Source organism: Mizuhopecten yessoensis, unplaced genomic scaffold, assembly GCF_002113885.1.
Source record: "Mizuhopecten yessoensis strain PY_sf001 unplaced genomic scaffold, ASM211388v2 scaffold213, whole genome shotgun sequence".
NCBI lineage: Eukaryota > Metazoa > Mollusca > Bivalvia > Pectinida > Pectinidae > Mizuhopecten > Mizuhopecten yessoensis.
In genome coordinates, this window is record NW_018403434.1 from 1,821,333 (window position 1) to 1,846,151 (window position 24,819).

Here is a 24,819-nt window from a genome sequence, read left to right on the forward strand (position 1 = left end):
TTATTCATCATAAAGTTATTAAATAGTCATAATTAATTGCTATTTTTTGTTACCAAAATTAATATTTAATTCCATTTTTTTTAAATCGTTTTTGTGAAGCTATTTTTTCAATGAACTGATTATATATAGTATAAGAGTTATTGCCCTTGGTATACCTTGGACGAGAAGAGACGACAAGAGACCTTTAACAGGAACTCATCCTATTGAGTACGTTTTTGTAAAACATTCTCTTGAGTTAACTTACACATATAAAAATTAATATTCTGTTTATATGTAAACATATATTTATTTCAGATTTATTTCATAGGATATCAGTGGACGCAGGCATTGCTGCCTCTGTATCCACATCAATATGATTTGAAATACAATGTGGTCAACATAAACTAAGCCTATACATTAGACGCTGTGTGATTGTACTTCAACTCAAGATCTTTCCAGAATTCGTCCAAGTTTTCCTCAGTGTCAAATACGTGTATAACGTGAATTCGGAATAAAATTCATCAGTTTGATGTGCAAAATAAATGCTAAGTTAGTTTTGAACACAATCAGTATTTTTCAACAGTTTTCAATTACTGTTCGTGTCCAAGCCAAACTTAGCAGTTATGTTAGAGTGAGTGTTGGAACCTATGCTGTTCGTGTTTCTAATGTTTAACAATGTTGTTTTGGAAATAAATATTCAAAGTTTATATTTACTTCACGGATTTATCACATGTGTTAATAGGGTTTCTTTAGGATAGACAAATCTATTCTATCCAAATCAATTTCAATAAAAGCTATGAGTTATATTAGTCATGTTAGTTGTAAGTACTGTAGTTATGTTTCCAGCTGGTCGCCATTGTTTCAGTGTCAGTCGTATATGTAAGGTACAAAGTGTTTAATACACTACAGAATACACGGGTATTAACCGTGAACAAAATGATATAGTGGTATAGGCAGGGGACATTGAAGCTTGAATTCAAACTAATATCTGTGAATAAGAAATTATATAAGAATTCAAATTATTTTGACGATTTGTTCAACTACAATCAAATGTTTGGAAAAAAAACACACCATGCCATAATAAGACAAGAAAGCCAACATACATAGCTTGTTAATTAATATAAATGGGTTAGGGTAAATATATATAAGAAATAACTGAACACAGAACAAATTCATTTTAGACGTTAAACTGCAAAAACACAGGAGTGCATTGTAAAGACAATTAGCTACAGTAAGAACCTGCTGTATAAACATGTAGGCCCCGACTTTTGCTGTTTGATAACAAAGTTATTGAATCAGAATCAGTTGATAAGCAGTTCATGAAAGACAAAGTCAGAATTTGAAATTCAGCACGCGGATTAAATAAATAATAGCTAGACACCATAATGACGATCATATCAATAGACTATGCATTCTTTGTTATTGATATTGAAGATTTGAAAACGGTTTATGTTTAAGACCCATATTTTATAACACTATGAAAGTCGGATGTTAAGCCATATTAAATTAGAAGCACAATTCAACAAGTAGAACTACTCACGACAAATATTAAGAAAGGCTTTACATATTTTGTGAGTCATATACTGTATGTGACAAAGGAAATAAATTCTTTAGAGAATGCGGTATGTTTTGTCAACACTGATGGTGTGTCAGAAGTTCTGTAGATGTGTAAGTGAAATTTGTTGATTTTGTACTGTTTTGTATAAGTATGTATGTTGTGTTTGATCATATGAGTCGTAAGACACAATGCAATACAAAACTTGAGTTGACCAGTACCAAAGAACGTCTTGATATTCCATAATTATCAAGGAACCAGCCCAGGGTATTGCAATAGGCAAGGGTTTGGACTTATATATAAAGGTCTTCATTATACATTGTTTTGTTACTGTCGGGTATTTAGTAATTAAGCTAACAACGCGTGGACTTATATATAAAGGTCTATATTTACATTGTATTGTTACTGTCGGGTATTTAGTAATTAAGCTAACAATGCGTGGACTTATATATAAAGGTCTACAAATACATTGTATTGTTACTGTCGGGTATTTAGTAATTAAGCTAACAATGCGTGGACTTATATATAAAGGTCTACATATATATACATTGTATTGTTACTGTCGGGTATTTAGTAATTATGCTAACAATGCGTGGACTTACATATAAAGGTCTACATATACATTGTATTGTTACTGTGGGGTATTTAGTAATTAAACTAACAATGCGTGGACTTATATAAAGGTCTACATTATACATTGTATTGTTACTGTCGGTTGTCAAGCTGTCATTCCACAGAGCTTTAAATTCTATACAGTGTGTCTAACAGGTAGGTAAGTAGTGTGTGTTTACACGTGTGTATACGCCTCAAAGAGTATTGTAATCAATAAAGACCTGACGGGTCCTCTACCAAAACGCTTTGTGAGTGGTTCCTGACGTACCCGCTCTATAGTTAGGTACACTAGCGCAGTACACATGTGTCGATATAGTCAATACTATTGATTATATTGCACTCGATCTTACTGGTATCGGTAGATGAATACCATATCGAATGTGATCATATTTCATTTGGACGTACCAGAAAACATTAACAACACAGGACAACTGGAAAATACTGTTGTCCGAAAGGTTTAAGCGAATTGTGCTAACAGTCGAAGGTATTGCGTTACATTTTCGTGGAACTCATAGGACTGAAACGTCACCAGTGAATTTGTAGTGTGTTTTAGTAAGATATCTGAAAACAAAGGGGATGCCTGGAAGTGTATGTCAGCTAAAGTAGAGTGGCGTTCCCGGAATAAGCAGAGAAGGAACTATGGCAGAAAACGTGAAGGTGGCAGTCCGAGTGAGGCCATTTATATCCTTTGTGTTAACATCAGTGTATGTCTGTTGATGTGTAATTACTGATTACTTGTGTTTGATAACGTAAACAGCATAAGAACCTCGATCGATGCAGCGTTTCCAAGCACGCGCAATTACTGATCGTTAGACAGGTAAGATTAACACAGGTAAATCTATTTCCGGTCCAGATAATCGATATCAGACATTGTGTAATAGATGTATGAATCAGCATACGTTTAAAAATGGTTTATCGTACCACGGACTTAGATAACATCTAATCAAATTCCGTGATCGTACTGACTCTTAAAATCATGTTGTGTTCAATCATACATTGTCTCAAAAATAGAACAAATGTCTATGTTGTATATTGTTTTTCGAACAGATCACAATCAGTACCCAATATATCGTATAGCGGGATTGAAGACACCCGTTTATGAGACTCTCTGACCCAGACATAGCTATCTATATATAACAAGATAAAACATGTCAAGTATGTACGATGCACCTAACCTTCAGTGTCATGTTAAACACAGCACACACGTAGTCAACACACAGACAGATTGTCATGCAACTACTAATGCCAATACAGATTTACAATGGGATCTATTTCAAACACACATACTTATCAATAGCTGAAAACTTCTTCACTTACTATGGCGTGTTTACAAGCATGTAGTACCCTTGCCAGATATCCCTATTTTGAAAGCTTCTTCAAATCCTAATATGACAATGCAAAGAACAGCTCATCAGATTGGATCTACCGCACTTTTTTTTTTTTTAAATTAGTTGTCATTGTATAATTGTAAGATTTCCTCCCTCTGAAACAATTGAGCGGTCTAGAGCAGGATATTACTTTTAAAGATATGTTTAGGAAGACTTTAGGAGAATGAGTGTTGTTCTCTAAGCTAATCGCTGCCAGCTTGATTTGGATATAAACACACCCAACAGCTGTGATACATCACTCTCCAAAATGTCCTATGTCATCATGTAATCTTACCGGTCCAATTCCACTTAAATATCTAAATATCTGATATCTTTGATCAATATATATTTTTAAATTTAACAAAAGGTCGCTTCCCTAAAACAACAGAAGTATTCGTCACCACATACAACATTAAAAATAAAAACGTTTATGTTATGAGCTGTTGTTGAGGCCATATAACCTGACAGACATCAATTACGACAACATGATCATACGACGATGATATTTAAACTCATTGTGAATTGCTATCCATGAAGGCCCATGTTTGTCCTTGCACGGCTGGCGTAACTACTAACTACAGTCAAATATTGACTCTCTAAGGTAAGCAGGGCGTTACACTGACACAGTACTAGTGTTCAATCGATGTCACCTTTCGTGTCATACGTTACTTTTAAAACGTTCCTACAGATCTAGGCCAGAGTGTTAGATATTACAGTATAGGTAGTATCCTTTGTCTATTTGACGTGTGAAGTAAACTCTCAGTCTGTTTTACATTCTGGTTAACTTTGAAGTTGGTACCCTACGTCACTTTAATGAAATATTTCTAAATTAAAAAGAAATTTTATGGATTACTGTTATTCGAACATTCGACATTCAGATGCTCATATTTAATAAATGTTTTCTCCAAGTTATTTTCCTGTAATGTTTTGCCGATTTTTTTTGAGTGCGGAATTCTTGTAAAATGTATCTGTGGTTATACAGTATCAGGATTTTCTGGCAAAGTTTAAGTAAATAACGAAAATCAAAGCATATTAGTACAAAAACGAAGTGTAACAGTACTGAAAGAAGTATCAAATATACATGGATTTTCACAATAACATATCTCTGCTGGTTTAATTTTCAGATATTTTCAAAGTTATGGATGTAATAAAAGGAACAACTTCATAAAAACCTAGTATCCAATCATTACAAAATAGTTCATTCTTTCATATTTTGATATCACAGATACATTTGTATCTTTGCACGATGGCTGGTGTGCCGGCATGTGATACTTATGATGTGATTGTCGATATTACTCTGTTTAAACTGTAGTTTGATAGTCATATTGTATCAGTCATCTGAAAGCTACAGTGTACTTGTAAGAACGAAGCGAAAATCATCTTCGCCAGCCCCCCGCCCTAATCAAACCCCACCCTGTCAGCCCCACCTATCATCCCCACCCTGCCAGCTCCCCGCCCTAATCCAACCACACCTATCATTCCCACCCTGTCAGCCCCCCTATCAGCCACACCCTGTCAGCCCTACCTTATCAGTCATACCCTCTCAGCCGTATCATATCAGCCCCACCCTGTCAGCTACTCCCTGCACCCTGGTCCTGTGCTAAATTTAGGGTCACAAATGCTTTTTTTCCTGTATATATCAAGCATTCTACATTTTTTCATTGAATAATTCGGAAATAAATTTTAACGCTCCTGAAGAAAAGATTTCTGCGCGTATCAATGCAAAAGAATGTTTGGATTTCTTCTCGTCATATTTCTCGAATTTTCTGTCAAGCGGTTTGAAATAAATTCATGGTTCAAAGTTTTGTTTCAGTAGAGTAAAAATTGACTTCAGAAAAAAAATCACTAAAAAAGGATAGAAATAGAGAGGAAAAGTACGTTCGTGACTTTTAATTAGGCACAGAACTGTATGCTTCATTTGAACGGCGTAAAAGTGTAGCCTAAGGAAGTCATTCATGCAAAACCAAAATCTGATATCATTCTTTGGGCATAAATAAGTACGAAAAGGTTAATTAAACATCTAGTTCTCACTATTGAATCTGACCTGGGTAAACAGCAATATTTCATGCCAATAGATGTACAAAATGCTAGATAAGATAAACGACGGATTGCTGGACCTGTCTTATAGCGTTTGGTCTTTGTAACGTTGCGGACAGGTACAACACTATCAGTGATCATTAACGTTAGACTGTATGGTTGGGTGTGTACGACAGTGATCATTAACGCTAGACTGTATGGTGAGGTGTGTACGACAGTGATCATTAACGTTAGACTGTATTGTTGGGTGTGTACGACAGTGATCATTAACGCTAGACTGTATAGTTGGGTGTGTACGACAGTGATCATTAACGCTAGACTCTATGGATAGGTGTGTACGACAGTGATCATTAACGTAAGACTGTATGGTTGGGTGTGTACGACAGTGATCATTAACGCTAGACTGTATAGTTGGGTGTGTACGACAGTGATCATTAACGTTAGACTCTATTGATAGGTGTGTACGACAGTGATCATTAACGTTATACTGTATGGATAGGTGTGTACGACAGTGATCAATAACGTTATACTGTATGGATAGGTGTGTACGACTGTGATCACTAACGTTAGACTGTATGGTTGGGTGTGTACGACAGTGATAATTAACGTTAGAGTATATTGTTGGGTGTGTACGACTGTGATCATTAACGTTAGACTGGATGGTTGGGTGTGTACGACAGTGATCTTTAACGTTAGACTGTATGGTTGGGTGTGTACGACAGTGATCATTAACGTTAGACTTTATGGATAGGTGTGTACGACAGTGATCATTAATGTTAGAAAGTATTATTTAATACCAATAGATGTACAAAATGCTAGATAAGATAAACGACGGATTGCTGGACCTGTCTTATAGCGTTTGGTCTTTGTAATGTTGCGGACAGGTACAACACTAACAGTGATCATTAACGTTAGACTGTATAGTTGGGTGTATACGACAGTTATCAATAACGTTAGACTGTATGTTTGGTTGTGTACGACAGTGATCATTAACGTAAGACTGTATAGTTGGGTGTGCACGACAGTGATCATTAACGTTATACTGTATGGTTGGGTGTGTACGACAGTGATCATTAACGCTAGACTGTATGGTTGGGTTTGTACGACAGTGCTGGACCTGTCTTATAGCGTTTGGTCTTTGTAATGTTGCGGACAGGTACAACACTAACAGTGATAATTAACGTTAGACTGTATAGTTGGGTGTATACGACAGTGATCATTAACGATAGACTGTATGGTTGGGTGTGTACGACATATGGTTGGTTGTGTACGACAGTGATCATTAACGATAGACTAACGTTAGACTGTATGGTTAGGTGTGTACGAATGTGATCATTAACGTTAGACTGTATGGTTGGGTGTATACGACATTGATGATTAACGTTAGACTGTATGGTTGGGTGTATACGACAGTGATCATTAACGTTAGACTGTATGATTGGGTGTGTACGGTTATACTGTATGGTTGGTTGTGTACGACAGTTATCATTAACGTTAGACTGTATGGATAGATGTGTCCGAAAGTGATCATTAACGTTATACTTTATGGTGAGGGGTGTACGACTGTGATCATTAACGTTAGACTGTATGGATAGATGTGTCCGAAAGTGATCATTAACGTTATACTTTATGGTGAGGGGTGTACGACTGTGATCATTAACGTTAGACTGTATGGTTGGGTGTGTACGTGATCATTAACGTTAGACTGTATTGTTGGTTGTGTACGACAGTGATCATTAACGTAAGACTGTATGGTTGGGTGGGTACGACAGTGATCATTAACGCTAGACTGTATGGTTGGGTTTGTACGACAGTGCTGGACCTGTCTTATAGCGTTTGGTCTTTGTAATGTTGCGGACAGGTACAACACTAACAGTGATAATTAACGTTAGACTGTATAGTTGGGTGTATAGGACAGTGATCATTAACGCTAGACTGTATGGTTGGGGTTGTACGACAGTGGTCATTAACGTTAGACTGTATGGTTGGGTGTATACGACATTGATGATTAACGTTAGACTGTATGGTTGGGTGTATACGACAGTGATCATTAACGTTAGACTGTATGATTGGGTGTGTACGGTTATACTGTATGGTTGGTTGTGTACGACAGTTATCATTAACGTTAGACTGTATGGTTAGGTGTGTCCGACAGTGATCATTAACGTTAGACTGTATGGTTGGGTGTGTACAACAGTGATCATTAACTTTAGACTGTATGGTTAGGTGTGTACGAAAGTGATCATTAACGTTAGACTGTATGGTTGGGTGTGTACAACAGTGATCATTAACTTTAGACTGTATGGTTAGGTGTGTACGAAAGTGATCATTAACGTTAGACTGTATGGTTGGGTGTGTACAACAGTGATCATTAACTTTAGACTGTATGGTTAGGTGTGTACGAAAGTGATCATTAACGTTAGAATGTGTGGTTGGGTGTGTACGACTGTGATCATTAACGTTAGACTGTATGGTTGGGTGTGTACAACAGTGATCATTAACTTTAGACTGTATGGTTGGGTGTGTACGACAGTAATAATTAACGTTAGAGTATATTGTTGGGTGTGTACGACTGTGATCATTAACGTTAGACTGTATGGTTGGATGTGTACGTCAGTGATCATTAACGTTAGACTGTATAGTTGGGTGTATACGACAGTGATCATTAACGCTAGACTGTATGGTTGGGTGTGTACGACAGTGATCATTAACGCTAGACTGTATGGTTGGGTTTGTACGACAGTGGTCATTAACGTTAGACTGTATGGTTGGGTGTATACGACAGTGATCATTAACGTTAGACTGTATGGTTGGGTGTATACGACATTGATGATTAACGTTAGACTGTATGGTTGGGTGTATACGACAGTGATGATTAACGTTAGACTGTATGGTTGGGTGTATACGACAGTGATCATTAACGTTAAACTGTATGGTAAGGTGTGTACGACACTGATCATGAACGTTATACTGTATGGATAGGTGTGTACGACAGTGATCAATAACGTTATACTGTATGGATAGGTGTGTACGACTGTGATCATTAACGTTAGACTGTATGGTTGGGTGTGTACGACAGTGATAATTAACGTTAGAGTATATTGTTGGGTGTGTACGACTGTGATCATTAACGTTAGACTGTATGGGTAGGTGTGTACGACTGTGATAATTAACGTTAGACTGTATGGTAAGGTGTGTACGACAGTGATCATTAACGTTAGACTGTATGGTTGGGTGTGTACGACAGTGATCATTAACGATAGACTGTATGGTTGGGTGTGTACGACAGTGATCATTAACGTTAGACTCTATGGATAGGTGTGTACGACAGTGATCATTAACGTTAAACTGTATGAATAGGTGTGTACGACAGTGATCATTAACGTTAGACTGTATGGTTGGGTGTGTACGACAGTGATCATTAACGTTAAACTGTATGAATAGATGGTTGGTTGTGTACGACAGTGATCATTAACGTTAGACTGTATAGTTGGGTGTGTACGAAAGTGATCATTAACGTTAGAATGTGTGGTTGGGTGTGTACGATAGTGATAATCAACGTTATACTGTATGGTTGGTTGTGTACGACAGTGATCATTAACGTTAGACTGTATGGATAGATGTGTACGAAAGTGATCATTAACGTTATACTTTATGGTGAGGTGTGTACGACTGTGATCATTAACGTTAGACTGTATGGTTGGATGTGTATGACAGTGATCATTAACGTTAGACTGTATGGTTGGGTGTATACGACAGTTATCAATAACGTTAGACTGTATGTTTGGATGTGTACGTGATCATTAACGTTATACCGTATGGTTAGGTGTGTACGACAGTGATCATTCACGTTAGACTGTATGGTTGGGTGTATACGACAGTGATCATTAACGCTAGACTGTATGGTTGGGTGTGTACGACAGTGATCATTAACGTTAGACTGTAGGGATAGGTGTGTACGACAGTAATCATTAACGTTAGACTGTATGGTGAGGCGTGTACGACAGTGACCATTAACGTTATACTGTATGGATAGATGTGTACGAAAGTGCTCATTAACGTAAGACCTTATGGTGAGGTGTGTACGACTGTGATCATTAACGTTAGACTTTATGGTTGGGTGTGTACGACAGTGATAATTAACGTTAGAGTGTATATTTGGGTGTATACGACAGTGATCATTAACGTTAGACTGTATGGGTAGGTGTGTACGACTGTGATCATTAACGTTAGACTGTATGGTTGGGTGTGTACAACAGTGATCATTAACTTTAGACTGTATGGTTGGGTGTGTACGACAGTGATCATTAACGTAAGACTGTATGATTAAGATTGTACGACAGTGATCATTAACGTAAGACTGTGTTATTGGGTGTGTACGACAGTGATCATTAACGTTAGACTGTATGGCTTGGTGTGTACGACAGTGATCATTCACGTAAGACTGTATGGTTAAAATTGTACGACAGTGATCATTAACGTTAGACTGTATGGTTGGGTGTGTACGACAGTTATCACTAACGTTAGACTGTATGGTTGGGTGTTTACGACAGTGATCTTTAACGTTAGACTGTATGGTTGGGTGTGTACGACAGTTATCATTAACGTAGACTGTATGGTAAGTTGTTTACGACAGTGATTATTAACGTTATACTCTATGGTAAGGTGTGTACGACAGTGTTCACGTTCTTAGCTACATTGCTACAATGTACCTATTTCTGTTCTAGCCGTTGTCCAGCCTTACCTTTTGCTCCGATACCTATTGCCCGGGTTGCCGGCATGATACCTAACTCGCATAGTACTATACATGTTAGCTAAACATATCAATTTCAAAAAAACAAAATTTTACTGATTTTGTCCTTGACCCTGGCCCACAATGAGAGAGAGAAGGAGAGAAATGCCACTCTTATCATCAAGATGGTGGGGAACTCTACGGAAATTCGTAATCCCGAAGACATCAACGCTGAGCCGAAGAAGTTCAATTTTGACTTTTCCTATTGGTCTCATGACGAGTACACTGAGCGCCCGGATAAATACATGGAACCTGCGGGATCGAAATATGCTGATCAGGTAAAGTCTAAGTATCTAACTAGGGTACGGCCTGGTACTCGACATCAGGTATAGTCTAAGTATCTAACTAGGGTACGGCTTGGTACTCGACATCAGGTATAGTCTAAGAATCTAACTAGGGTAAGGCCTGGTATTCGACATAAGGTATAGTCTAAGTATCTAACTAGGGTACGGCCTGGGACTCGACATCAGGTATAGTCTAAGTATCTAACTAGAGTACAGCCTGGTACTCGACATCAGGTATAGTCTAAGAATCTAACTAGGGTAAGGCCTGGTATTCGACATAAGGTATAGTCTAAGTATCTAACTAGGGTACGGCTTGGTACTCGACATCAGGTATAGTCTAAGAATCTAACTAGGGTAAGGCCTGGTATTCGACATAAGGTATAGTCTAAGTATCTAACTAGTGTACGGCCTGGTACTCGACATCAGGGATAGTCTAAGTATCTAACTAGGGTACGGCCTGGTTCTCGACATCAGGTATAGTCTAAGTATCTAACTAGGGTAAGGCCTGGTATTCGACATAAGGTATAGTCTAAGTATCTAACTGGGGTACGGCCTGGTTATAGTCCAAGTATCGTATTAGGTTACGGCTTGGTACTCGACAGCAGGTATAGTCTAAGTATATAACTAGGGTACGGCCTGGTTATAGTCTAAGTATCCAACTAGGGTACGGCCTGGTACTCGACATCAGGTTTAGTCTAAGTATCTGACTAGGGTAAGGCCTGGTACTCGACATCAGGTAAAGTCTAAGTATCTAACTAGGGTACGGCCTGGTACTCGACATCAGGTATAGTCTAAGTATCTAACTAGGGTACGGCCTGGTTATAGTCTAAGTATCTAACTAGGGTACGGCCTGGTACTCGACATCAGGTATAGTCTAAGTATCTAACTAGGGTACGGCCTGGTACTCGACATCAGGTATAGTCTAAGTATCTAACTAGGGTACGGCCTGGTACTCGACATCAGGTATAGTCTAAGTATCTAACTAGGGTACGGCCTGGTACTCGACATCAGGTATAGTCTAAGTATCTAACTAGGGTACGGCCTGGTACTCGACATCAGGTATAGTCTAAGTATCTAACTAGGGTACGGCCTGGTACTCGACATCAGGTATAGTCTAAGTATCTAACTAGGGTACGGCCTGGTACTCGACATCAGGTATAGTCTAAGTATCTAACTAGGGTAAGGCCTGGTACTCGACATCAGGTATAGTCTAAGTATCTAACTAGGGTACGGCCTGGTACTCGACATCAGGTATAGTCTAAGTATCTAACTAGGGTACGGCCTGGTTATAGTCTAAGTATCTAACTAGGGTACGGCCTGGTACTCGACATCAGGTATAGTCTAAGTATCTAACTAGGGTACGGCCTGGTACTCGACATCAGGTATAGTCTAAGTATCTAACTAGGGTACGGCCTGGTACTCGACATCAGGTATAGTCTAAGTATCTAACTAGGGTACGGCCTGGTACTCGACATCAGGTATAGTCTAAGTATCTAACTAGGGTACGGCCTGGTACTCGACATCAGGTATAGTCTAAGTATCTAACTAGGGTACGGCCTGGTACTCGACATCAGGTATAGTCTAAGTATCTAACTAGGGTACGGCCTGGTACTCGACATCAGGTATAGTCTAAGTATCTAACTAGGGTACGGCCTGGTACTCGACATCAGGTATAGTCTAAGTATCTAACTAGGGTACGGCCTGGTACTCGACATCAGGTATAGTCTAAGTATCTAACTAGGGTACGGCCTGGTACTCGACATCAGGTATAGTCTAAGTATCTAACTAGGGTACGGCCTGGTACTCGACATCAGGTATAGTCTAAGTATCTAACTAGGGTACGGCCTGGTACTCGACATCAGGTATAGTCTAAGTATCTAACTAGGGTACGGCCTGGTTATAGTCTAAGTATCTAACTAGGGTACGGCCTGGTACTCGACATCAGGTATAGTCTAAGTATCTAACTAGGGTACGGCCTGGTACTCGACATCAGGTATAGTCTAAGTATCTAACTAGGGTACGGCCTGGTACTCGACATCAGGTATAGTCTAAGTATCTAACTAGGGTACGGCCTGGTACTCGACATCAGGTATAGTCTAAGTATCTAACTAGGGTACGGCCTGGTACTCGACATCAGGTATAGTCTAAGTATCTAACTAGGGTACGGCCTGGTACTCGACATCAGGTATAGTCTAAGTATCTAACTAGGGTACGGCCTGGTACTCGACATCAGGTATAGTCTAAGTATCTAACTAGGGTACGGCCTGGTACTCGACATCAGGTATAGTCTAAGTATCTAACTAGGGTACGGCCTGGTACTCGACATCAGGTATAGTCTAAGTATCTAACTAGGGTACGGCCTGGTTATAGTCTAAGTATCTAACTAGGGTACGGCCTGGTACTCGACATCAGTTATAGTCTAAGTATCTAACTAGGGTACGGCCTGGTACTCGACATCAGGTATAGTCTAAGTATCTAACTAGGGTACGGCCTGGTTATAGTCTAAGTATCTAACTAGGGTACGGCCTGGTACTCGACATCAGGTATAGTCTAAGTATCTAACTAGGGTACGGCCTGGTACTCGACATCAGGTATAGTCTAAGTATCTAACTAGGGTACGGCCTGGTACTCGACATCAGGTATAGTCTAAGTATCTAACTAGGGTACGGCCTGGTACTCGACATCAGGTATAGTCTAAGTATCTAACTAGGGTACGGCCTGGTACTCGACATCAGGTATAGTCTAAGTATCTAACTAGGGTACGGCCTGGTACTCGACATCAGGTATAGTCTAAGTATCTAACTAGGGTACGGCCTGGTACTCGACATCAGGTATAGTCTAAGTATCTAACTAGGGTACGGCCTGGTACTCGACATCAGGTATAGTCTAAGTATCTAACTAGGGTACGGCCTGGTACTCGACATCAGGTATAGTCTAAGTATCTAACTAGGGTACGGCCTGGTACTCGACATCAGGTATAGTCTAAGTATCTAACTAGGGTAAGGCCTGGTACTCGACATCAGGTATAGTCTAAGTATATAACTAGGGTACGGCCTGGTTATAGTCTAAGTATCTAACTAGGGTACGGCCTGGTACTCGACATCAGGTATAGTCTAAGTATCTAACTAGGGTAAGGCCTGGTACTCGACATCAGGTATAGTCTAAGTATATAACTAGGGTACGGCCTGGTTATAGTCTAAGTATCTAACTAGGGTACGGCCTGGTACTCGACATCAGGTATAGTCTAAGTATCTAACTAGGGTAAGGCCTGGTACTCGACATCAGGTATAGTCTAAGTATATAACTAGGGTACGGCCTGGTTATAGTCTAAGTATCTAACTAGGGTACGGCCTGGTACCGACATCATGTATAGTCTAAGTATCTATCTAGGGTACGGCCTGGTACTCGACATCAGGTAAAGTCTAAGTATCTAACTAGGGTACGGCCTGGTACTCGACATCAGATATAGTCTAAGTATCTAACTAGGGTAAGGCCTGGTACTCGACATCATGTATAGTCTAAGTATATAACTAGGGTACGGTCTGGTTATAGTCTAAGTATCTAACTTGGGTACGGCCTGGTACCGACATCATGTATAGGCTAAGTATCTATCTAGGGGACGGCCTGGTACTCGACATCAGGTAGAGTCTAAGTATCTAACTAGGGTACGACCTGGTACTCGACATCAGGTATAGTCTAAGGATCTAACTAGGGTAAGGCCTGGTACTCGACATCATGTATAGTCTAAGTATATAACTAGGGCACGGCCTGGTTATAGTCTAAGTATCTATCTAGGGGACGGCCTGGTACTCGACATCAGGTAGAGTCTAAGTATCTAACTAGGGTACGACCTGGTACTCGACATCAGGTATAGTTGAAGTATATAACTAGGGTGCGGCCTGGTTATAGTCTAAGTATCTATCTAGGTTACGGCCTGGTACTCGACATCAGGTAGAGTCTAAGTATCTAACTAGGGTACGACCTGGTACTCGACATCAGGTATAGTTTAAGTATCTAACTAGGGTAAGGCCTGGTACTCGACATCAGGTATAGAATAAGTATCTAACTAGGGTAAGGCCTGGTACTCGACATCAGGTCTACTCTAAGTATATAACTAGGGTACGGCCTGGTTATAGTCTAAGTATCTAACTAGGGTATGGGCTTGTACTCGACCTCAGGTATTCAAATAAGGGAATGTCCAGTTCTCCTTACACGTACATCACTTACTGCCTTTGGATTTCGCTATGTTGGTTTAGTATTATAAGCATATATAATTGATGAAAATGTCTATATTTCAGATTTCAAGACAGTCTGAGAAAAATCTCGTGCATGTTTTCGACAAAACTTGATTATGTGATAAACTTAATCTAACAACGTACATTTGTAAATTGAAACATGTGAATCCTTTCATTATTTTACCTGGAAATTTTGTAGATTACCAGAGGCTCGTTTTATAAATCTCAAATGAAATTAAAAGTCAAATAAGATCCACTATGTCAATTTCAATTAGGATTATTTGTGTAATTCTTATATTGTCACATGTACTAACAGTTTTTTTTTATATCCAATTGAACCTCCGCCGTCCAGCATAATCTTAAAATTACTCGTATGAAAGCGCTCATTTGTTTTAAGAGGATCGATGATAATAGTAATCTGCATTACTCATTCCTGATATTCCGAGTGTGTTTTATTGTAAATAATAACAACATCTTACGGTTGTTGTTAAACCTGTTTTTCCCCCAGAAACGTGTATTTGACAACCTAGGCAGAGGGGTGCTGGACAATGCATGGAAGGGCTACAACTGTTCTCTGTTTGCGTACGGCCAGACCGGAAGTGGGAAGACGTATTCAATGGTCGGGTACCAATCCAACAAAGGGATCGTCCCAATGGTCTGCATAGAACTGTTTAATGGTATCGACAAAAAGCGGAGTGATACTGGTGATGTTAAAGACAAGGGGGTGTATGAGGTAAATAAATTACATCAAATTTCGAAACACTTGTGCCTAAAAAAAACCGCAAAGTACACTGAAGACTTATGTATTTTGTGGAACACAGCCAGACTCAACCTATTGCTTCAAGGAAACACGACAAAATTGAGGTGTGTAAGCCACAATGCTGTACGTTGATTGCAAGAAAAAGATACAATTGTTAACATGTATAGTTATACCTAATATATTCAACATGAACTTTGCATTTGTGTTTTTCAATATCGGTCATTATCTGTAACAAAACAAATATTTTTTACAAAACATACATCTTTTTCCCGGATCGTGTTATTGGTAAGGAGTGTCGTATCCTATTTTGACTTTGTGTGTTGATGATGTGGTATTTTATTTTGTAATTGTTTTCAAACGGCGGTATATGCTATTTAGCCTTTGTTTCTGAACGGTGTGATGTGTTACAGTGTTTTATATCCTTGTTTGTAAACGACGGGGTATGCTGTTTTGTCTTTGTAAATGACGTAGTATGTTGTTTTGTCTTTGTAAATGACGTAGTATGTTGTTTTGTCTTTGTTTGTTAACGACGGAGTATGTTGTTTTGTCTTTGTTCGTAAACGACGGAGTATGTTGTTTTGTCTTTGTTTGTAAACGACGTAGTATGTTGTATTGTCGTTGTGTGTTAAAGACGGAGTATGTTGTATTGCCTTTGTTTGTAAACGACGTAGTATGTTGTTTTGTCTTTGTAAATGACGTAGTCTGTTGTATTGTCGTTGTTTGTAAACGACGGAGTATGTTGTTTTGCCTTGGTTTGTAATCAGTGAAATGTGTCACTGCAATTGAGTAATATTTATTGATGATTTAACATGATTTGTTGACGTTTCAGGTGATGATTAGTATGTTAGAAATATACAACGAACAAGTTCGAGATTTACTGAACTCTAAATCTAACAAGAACAAGGGAAGCATGAAAATCAAGAGTGACCCGAAGAGAGGCTTCTATGGTAATATACACAACATTATTGACAATGGTACATGTATGTAAAGTCAAGTGGTAACATGATGAGACCCGTACAGTTAATCGTATATGCAATATTACGCATCAGACATGGGTTATGTGTTATGTGTTATTGCCCAATATCAGGTAATACATGATGATTTTCATAATGCGCTATAAGAATATTATGTGATATGAATATATGTTTTATCATTTGATGCAGCAAAATTACTCTTGATATATATCTATATCACTTCATCAGCATGTCAGGTAGAGAAACGTATTTGAAATTATAAATGTAACACATGGTGACAGTTACATTATTGTTGGCAATTGAACGACAATTTTNGGGGGGGATGGTCTTTTCAATTTGTTACAGAATTTTGTTTGTTTGTTTATAGTTGAGGCGCTTACGACATCACTGGTGAACAGTTATCCCGAGATTGAAAACAAAATCAATGAAGGCACAAAAAACAGAACAGTAGCGTCGACAAATATGAATGCAACGAGTAGGTCAGTGCAATATTTGTTACTAATGTCAGTCATGTAAAATCACGTCTAGCTGACATCGATTCATGTCGAACTGTAGTTACGAAAAATAATCAGAATGTTACCACTTCAATCACTTTTGTTTTTCTGTAGAGCGTCGGTTAGGGTTGAGCTAATCTTAATCACAGGAAATCTCATACGTGAGTATATATGTGTTTAAATATAAGGCAAATTTCCTACTTATCATATAACTATATATATTAGTTATGATTTGATATTCCGCTTAAATATAAGCATTACTATAGCTTGTTTTCATTTATGGTATAAATTTGTGAGTATAGCCTCACCAGAAAAGACATGTATACAAAACGTGGTTGAAGATTTTGTTCACGTTCCTTTAAAGCAGACTGGTATTCTTTCATTGTATGTACGGAATTCCAAATGTCCAGATATTGATACTGTTCTTTTAACGTTTTATTAAAATGTCCTGTGTTACAGCCGCGCTCACACCATTGTGGCCGTCCACTTCAAACAGGTGACTAAAGACGGTAAAGGCCAGAGTATGACCAAGACGTCGGTCATCAACCTTGTCGATCTAGCCGGCAGGTGAGGACGCAATCTAGGCGATGATTGCATTGTTAAGTAATACAATTAACATGTATTTATATTCACGTACTCATAATTTGCGCATCGACAACAATTATCATGCTACACGCAAATCATGATTTAGTGCTACATAGTCTGCGATTGTCATGATAGGTTATTAAGCAAGCATACTAAAAGCGCTTAGACAAATAGTTTACGGCATATCAAATGTACATAAAGAATTATATATGTGTGTGCATTGTATGCTTTCATGTCATAAAAACACAATTCACAATTTTCAAAACATTTTTTTTTTGTAATACATAATACAGATAAACTATTATTCGGTGTTTAAACAAGTTTATTCCGCTGTTAATCTTAGAGGTGCTTATCCGTTTGTGAAACAAAATGTTCAGAATTTGTTAGAGATTACTAATACGATGCATAATTCCATTCAATCAGCGAGAGGGTGGCGAGCACTGGAGCACAGGGGGACAGGCTGAAGGAAGGAAGCAGTATCAATCAGTCGCTAAGCTCACTCGGAAATGTCATCAATGCTCTTGCTAAAGCAAAACCTTTCAGTAAGTTGGCATCTGACCTGTATTTATATACAAACAAAACAGTAAAACTATAATGCTATACAACCGAAAAAAATAAGCAGATTCGGATTTGTACATATAATTGTCATATATGTCAAGATGATCTCGATTATTATACGTCATGCATCAAACATGACTACATGTGTATTCATGTATTAATTTCTATGGTCTTTTGACGAGGTAATCGCTCTACTTTCAGTTCCATACAGAGACTCTGCCCTGACAATGTTGTTAAAGAACGCTCTTGGTGGCAACAGTAAGACAGTTATGGTAAGCTCGATAATACTTAGTCATTTTATTATGCATACAGCCCCCCCCCCCCCCCCCCCCCAAAAAAAAACACAACCCACACGAATGTATTACCTAACACGAAATACCGTAATGAAATCAGAAATGCAAAGGGCATCCTGCAAACTACATAATTACGGTTTCCAAAATAAGCTTGTACAGACGTTGTCCCTCTATACATGCATTTCATCGAGAGGATATAGACATGCATATGGATATTGGTTTTCATTGATATATTTCCGTACTTTCCCCATAAATGTGTTGTGTTGAAATGTACAAGTTTTCATTTCTATTGGCAATTAGTTATATTTATGTTGTATATTTCTGTTAGATAAGGTAAATCAATTTCTTATAATAAATTAAGCGACTGTCATCATTTACAAAATAAGGTATGTTTGTACTGATACGCTAGTATGCTTATTGAAACTCTAATGCGTCTGATTTGTTATGAGGTTGACAGGTTGCAGAATCATTTACTCATTACATCAAACACCGTTATCCTCTTCTTTTAACTAGATTGCTGCACTAAGTCCCGCAGATATCAACTACAAAGAAACGCTATCCACTCTCAGATTTGGTAAGACAATTTTATAATTGTTTTTGACGATATTTGTACAATAATATGCTCGATACTACATTATAAGATCTTGACCTGGACAAGTGATTCCCCAAAAAATGATATTTACATCGTATGTGCAAAAATGTTGGTTATTATGTTAAGTCGACCTCTAAAGTGATATCGACAGGATTCAATAAATACGTCCATGGTGAACTATATAATTTGTAATTTGAAATATTGAGATAAACAATTGCAGTTAGAGTAGTTTGAACAATAAAATATAATTTCTGATTTTTATTGACTGAAGTTGTTAATTTTATTTGCAAAAAAACAACACTTTTTAAGAACTAAAGAATTAATTCTAGAATTTTACACTATCGTGCCTTCTTGAATAAACGAACCGGGTCCTGGAATAGATACAAAAATATTTCTTTACCTATCCTTATATGTTTAAGAGAAATATCTGCAGGCTATAAAATGAAAATTTAATACCCTCAAATGTACACGTCGTTACATGCAGAAAAACCAAACCATTTGTCTGACCAGTGGTTTTGCTAAAATTCACCCTGCCATTTTTTATATAAGGTATTTGTAATGGCCGTATTTTAACATTATATAAACTGTAATATAGTTACAATAATAGTTTCTTTAAACGTACGATAATATAATTTGAGAGCAACCTTTTCATTGTAATTGAGTTTCATCAACATGAGTAGATTATTAGCCTTCCGGAGTTATTCCCCTTTGATATGTTGTGCATATGTATTGTGACAATTCCAATTTCGAGCATGTTTCACGACCTGATATGGCATAATATTTTGGTATTCTCTCCAGCACGATTGCCATTGAATATTATTTTTTTTTATCGATGTCTTGCATGCAATCCATAATGCGTTTAAATACATATTACTTAAAGCATAATACTTTCGAACATACCCAGTCTTTATCTATTTGAAATGGTTTTGTATTTGCAAAGCTGATCGAGCAAAAGCGATCAAGACCACAGCGACTGTCAATGAGAATCCCACAGATAAACTCATCCGAGAACTCCGAGAGGAAAACGCGCGGCTACTGAAGCTTTTGAAAGTGGGAGGAATAAACGCTTTACAAGGAGAAGGCACAGAAGGTAATCGCCGTCTGGACAAAATGTCTGTTTGGACGTCTAGCTCATTGTTTGCGATACTATTTTGTCATTTTATTGATATGATATCTTTAGTAAGCTCCATGTTGACAGGGAAATGTTGGGGGGCTTCCCTTCAACTTGTGATAAAGAAACAGTTGTATGCACAAAAAATATTTAATTGTGGCCAACCTTCAATGTATGATAAACACATCTTTGGTAGATATAGTTATAATAGACGAAGAGTATTTTATTGTTATCAAAATATTAAACGCTAGCTTGATGAGATTGTTCACTACGACAAACGTTGATGTTGCTCTGTGTTATATCCAGTAACCCATCAGTCGGAAGGAAGTCCAGCGTCCACAGTTGTTGCTGTAAATATATTCATAAAGTAAACATTGACTGCCATTTCTACAAAATCCATACCATTTGGAGCACCATGACAACGTACGGTGCAACATGAAGTGTTACCGGATTTTTTCGGGGGTTAAAGTTTGCTTGGTACAACCATTTCCTAAAGACTAGAACGTTGCAAAAGAATACATCTATCATTTAAATAAAACTTATCTGTTTAAGGTTATAACAGGTTTTAGCACTCACGTTTAACGTAATATTTCCTGTATGTGATATTATTGTCTTTTAATATCGATATCTTCATGTCTTATATACGTATGTAATGCATGCTAATTTACTTTTCTAACTTTTGCTCATCATTCATTGTTTTAGGTATGTATTTGAGCATTGTAACATATAGCTGTTCTGTGAACATAACACGGTACATAATGTATTGAACAGGTAAAGCGGAAACTATCAATTTGATAAAATTAAAAAAAGTCAACATTCATATTTGTAGCCACAAGTGAGGAAAAACGGTTGCTTGAGGAACAGTTACAACAGAACCAAAAGGAAATGGAGGAAATGAAGCAATCCTGGGAACAACGACTTGAGAAAGCACAGAAAGAAAACCAGGTATGTCAAAAGCCCTCAGATTGAGTGTGATTGGCCTGAAAAGTCAAATGGCTATAAAAGATGTATCAATATTTTGGACAGTGTTCTTTAATACTCGTACAGCGCTGTTAATAACATGTAATAATCATTAACACAATTTTAAAATAGTCTTCTTTCATTGAGACCAATTAAAAGGAATATGTTGTTTCGAATTAAAATAAGAATGATTAATAAATAAAATTGCAATAATGGAAATCCGTTTTGTTAGATAAAAAGAAAATCATCTAATCTTAGTCCTGATAGTATAACGGCTTAACCATATATTTGTTGTTATGTCGTATGTATATCACTAAACAGGTCATCAAAGGTATCGATTTGTTAACTTTGTCCTTACCAATTCGCTGCCGCTCATTTGATTTATAATTCAAACAATTTCACATAATAACTCGTTAGGATTCTAAATTAACATGTAACCCTGCTTTGGTCGTAAGTAGTAAAAAATATCTTACTTGCGAAGATTAGTTCAACTTAACAAGGATCAGATTTCCTCTATAAGGTCGAAAAATAACTTGAATATCAAGAGCATACGTTACCATATCCTTAAGAAAAAAGCATGTCAGTTTTATTTGCCAAACTAAATTTCCGATTTTTGTATGAGATGGAATCAGATTGTTACAAACATTTCAATATGGCATCTCTTAATCTATTTAGGCAAAGATTGAAGATGAAAAGAGGATAGAGGAACACAAGAAAGTTACGCCACACTTTTGGAACCTAAATGAGGATCCGGCACTTAATGGCATGGTGGTCCACTTCTGCGATAAAGGTGATAATCTTTGTCTGTTTTCCAATCATTTAATACTAAAGCGATAATAGTTTAATGTCTTGTAAGGGGATCACACATAATTGTACATATACATACATTGTGTAACACTGTTCGTTCAGAAACTGTATCTTAGCGATATGGGTAAATGATTGTTTAAATGATTCAAATGGTCATGCCGCACGAGGTAGCTGTCATATATACAGTCAGTCATGAAGTAAGAGCACCAATGAGGTCACAGCAGTGGTTACCTTACGAAGGCGTTTTTTTTTCATAAGTGTACTGTACAATGAAATCACTACTATTGGGAACCGTAATTAAAGGTAGTTGCATGAGCAGGCTTGAATGTTTTTTTTAGTTTCAGTATATATACATGTATATATAAATAAAACAAAACACGAAGACTTCGTCCCGTATCACATGTATGAAATAGCGATAAAATATTTATCGCTACATGTATATTTATATGTAATATATTGCCTTTAACTTTATATCTTTTGTTTAATGTATATATATAACATATTGCCTTTTTTCTGTAGCAAATTTTATTATATATGTAAAAGATGGCCTTTTTCTCTGAGGCTATGATTAAAATATATATGTAACATATTGCCTTTTTCTTTAAAAGCAATTTCTATTATATATATGAAAAATACTGCCTTTTTCTTTAAAAGCAATTTCCATTATATATATATAAAATACTGCCTTTTTCTCTGACGCTATGGTTCGTGTATATATGTAGAAAATTGTCCTGTTTTCCATAGCTATATTCGTGTTCCCTCTTCATGACGTCAAAGATAAACTCAAATCACTTGAACAGCCTAAAGATGGACGAAAGTACTAACGAGATTAGGCTTCAGTGTTTTCTTGTATTTATATTTCTACAGACACATAAACGTTTAACATTTTTACCGCTTTTTAACTATAAACATATTAAATAGATTGCCCTTTTCTCGGAACCAACAGGAAAAGTTTTAATAGGGAGCAAGACAGCAGAATCAGATGCAGACATACCACTTTCAGGTCTTGGGTGAGTACATGGCAACATCTAAGAAGCCTATATTGTCTAATAGACAGGTACCTGTTGAATAACTAAATGTAGTATGTAATCCTAGTCACTATTAAGTATTTACAGTTATATAAAAAACATACTTATGGCAGTACGCTTTGAGGATTGGTGTTCCTTATTGCCTGTTGTGTAATTTCTCTTCACATTACATCTCCAGCTTACACACAGGCATACACACATGGGGAGATATTAGCCAGGTGGCATAAGACTAGTAGTTAGCGCCTGATAAGGCAGCTCATGCGAAACTCTCAGAATTGTATTGATTAATGTATATTCTAATTGTATTAATTGTATATCTGTGTACTATAAAGCGTTTTAGAGTGGCTTATGTTAGCTAGATGGGGCGCTATATCAAATGCTTTATTTATATATATTCGTATTGTTTAATGTGAGGAAATTAATATAAAAGTCATACTACAAGGAGAAGACTGCAAACGGCTTGATATGTTACCTCATCCTTTTGTTGCAACACGTCCTGCATTTCAGCAATGTTCTATGTAATATTGAATGTTTATATGCTGTGTTAACAATGAACCAATTGAAGATGATACGAGGGTGATATCTAATTATTTCGTCGTTGCTCTGTCATACTCATGACACCTGTTTCACCTATCAACGCCATTACACATGCATGTACCCAAGGTGTTTATCTCAGCATCCCGCAAAAAGGACAACACGAGTAGCTCCCTCAACCTTGTCTGTCTTCTTAATTTTATTTACCATTCATAAGTCTTGTTTGTACTAACATCAGCATCCAACCCAACCATGCAGAGATTATTAACAAAGATGGATCAGTGCTTATACAACCGGTTGATACCGCCAAAGTGACCGTCAACGGTCAGAAAATATTAGCCGAGACCAGATTACATCATCATGACAGGTCAGTTGGAACATACATAAAACTCAGACTAAGCCTTATAATGGTTTAATTTACCTGCATCATTTTTTAATTAAGTGTTGTCTTTTCAACGTATGTGAACATGATAGGTAGTTTTCTTTTCTAAGATAGAATTATAACGGAATATCATTTCAGACAGAGACTTTGTATAAATGTTAACGTGTGACAGAGTTGTGTGAAATTGATAAACCATGAATTAGTGCCAAATTCCATGCAAAACAAATGAACAAAAAGCAATGAATTGTAGGAAACAAACCGACAGTATGGGTGGATCTAAGTGACTGGTCACACACAGGGAAATCGTTGTTATTAGACAATGCCGATTAGAGAAGTGTGAGAATAACTTGAATACAAATTACGAATATCGTATAATTCTCGCATTACATGTAACTTATATAATGATTTCGATTTCCAGGGTACTGTTCGGAGCGAACGTCCTTTACATTTTCCATCACCCTGTAGAGGCCACAAAACAATCTGAAAGTGGAAATAAAGTACATATCCCAACCTTTGATGAGGCACAACAGGAGCTAGCTATGATGTCTGGTCTTGTTTCAAAAGACGGCACGTCGAAAGGTATATGTTTAACAAATTCTGTTCTGATAAATAAGACCCGTCAATGGTAACCAGAACTCATTTTATTTCGTAAATGTAACATTTGAATAAAAATCACCCATTTACAGGCATTTCTAGTACGATATGGCTACATTTTTATACAGACAATTATCGTATTGAGTCGTTAAAGCTTATTGATAATTACTTTTAAATCATTCAAATAAAATGTATTTAGCAATGATGACACAGGTTTTCCGCTTTGAACTAGCATATGCATTGCTATATGTCCCTCGACATATGATTCGGAACATTTAAATAATTG

At 37.3% G+C, this 24,819-nt stretch overlaps 1 protein-coding gene across 1 annotated transcript in view; it reads left to right on the forward strand.

Annotated features, from left to right (window-relative positions):
* Nucleotides 1-2,357: 2,357 nt before the first annotated feature.
* The window catches only part of LOC110441309 (kinesin-like protein KIF28P), a 33,388-nt gene continuing 10,926 nt past the window's right edge, over nucleotides 2,358-24,819 (forward strand). Inside the window, exons 1-15 of the mRNA XM_021484456.1 lie at nucleotides 2,358-2,827; nucleotides 10,426-10,620; nucleotides 15,370-15,594; nucleotides 16,451-16,568; nucleotides 16,963-17,074; nucleotides 17,549-17,656; nucleotides 18,098-18,216; nucleotides 18,434-18,504; nucleotides 19,039-19,099; nucleotides 20,058-20,207; nucleotides 21,058-21,173; nucleotides 21,864-21,978; nucleotides 22,942-23,005; nucleotides 23,796-23,924; nucleotides 24,358-24,518. Coding sequence (XP_021340131.1) covers nucleotides 2,786-2,827; nucleotides 10,426-10,620; nucleotides 15,370-15,594; nucleotides 16,451-16,568; nucleotides 16,963-17,074; nucleotides 17,549-17,656; nucleotides 18,098-18,216; nucleotides 18,434-18,504; nucleotides 19,039-19,099; nucleotides 20,058-20,207; nucleotides 21,058-21,173; nucleotides 21,864-21,978; nucleotides 22,942-23,005; nucleotides 23,796-23,924; nucleotides 24,358-24,518 — 1,786 coding nt within the window. The 5' untranslated portion in view covers nucleotides 2,358-2,785. The remainder of the gene's footprint in view (nucleotides 2,828-10,425; nucleotides 10,621-15,369; nucleotides 15,595-16,450; nucleotides 16,569-16,962; nucleotides 17,075-17,548; nucleotides 17,657-18,097; nucleotides 18,217-18,433; nucleotides 18,505-19,038; nucleotides 19,100-20,057; nucleotides 20,208-21,057; nucleotides 21,174-21,863; nucleotides 21,979-22,941; nucleotides 23,006-23,795; nucleotides 23,925-24,357; nucleotides 24,519-24,819) is intronic.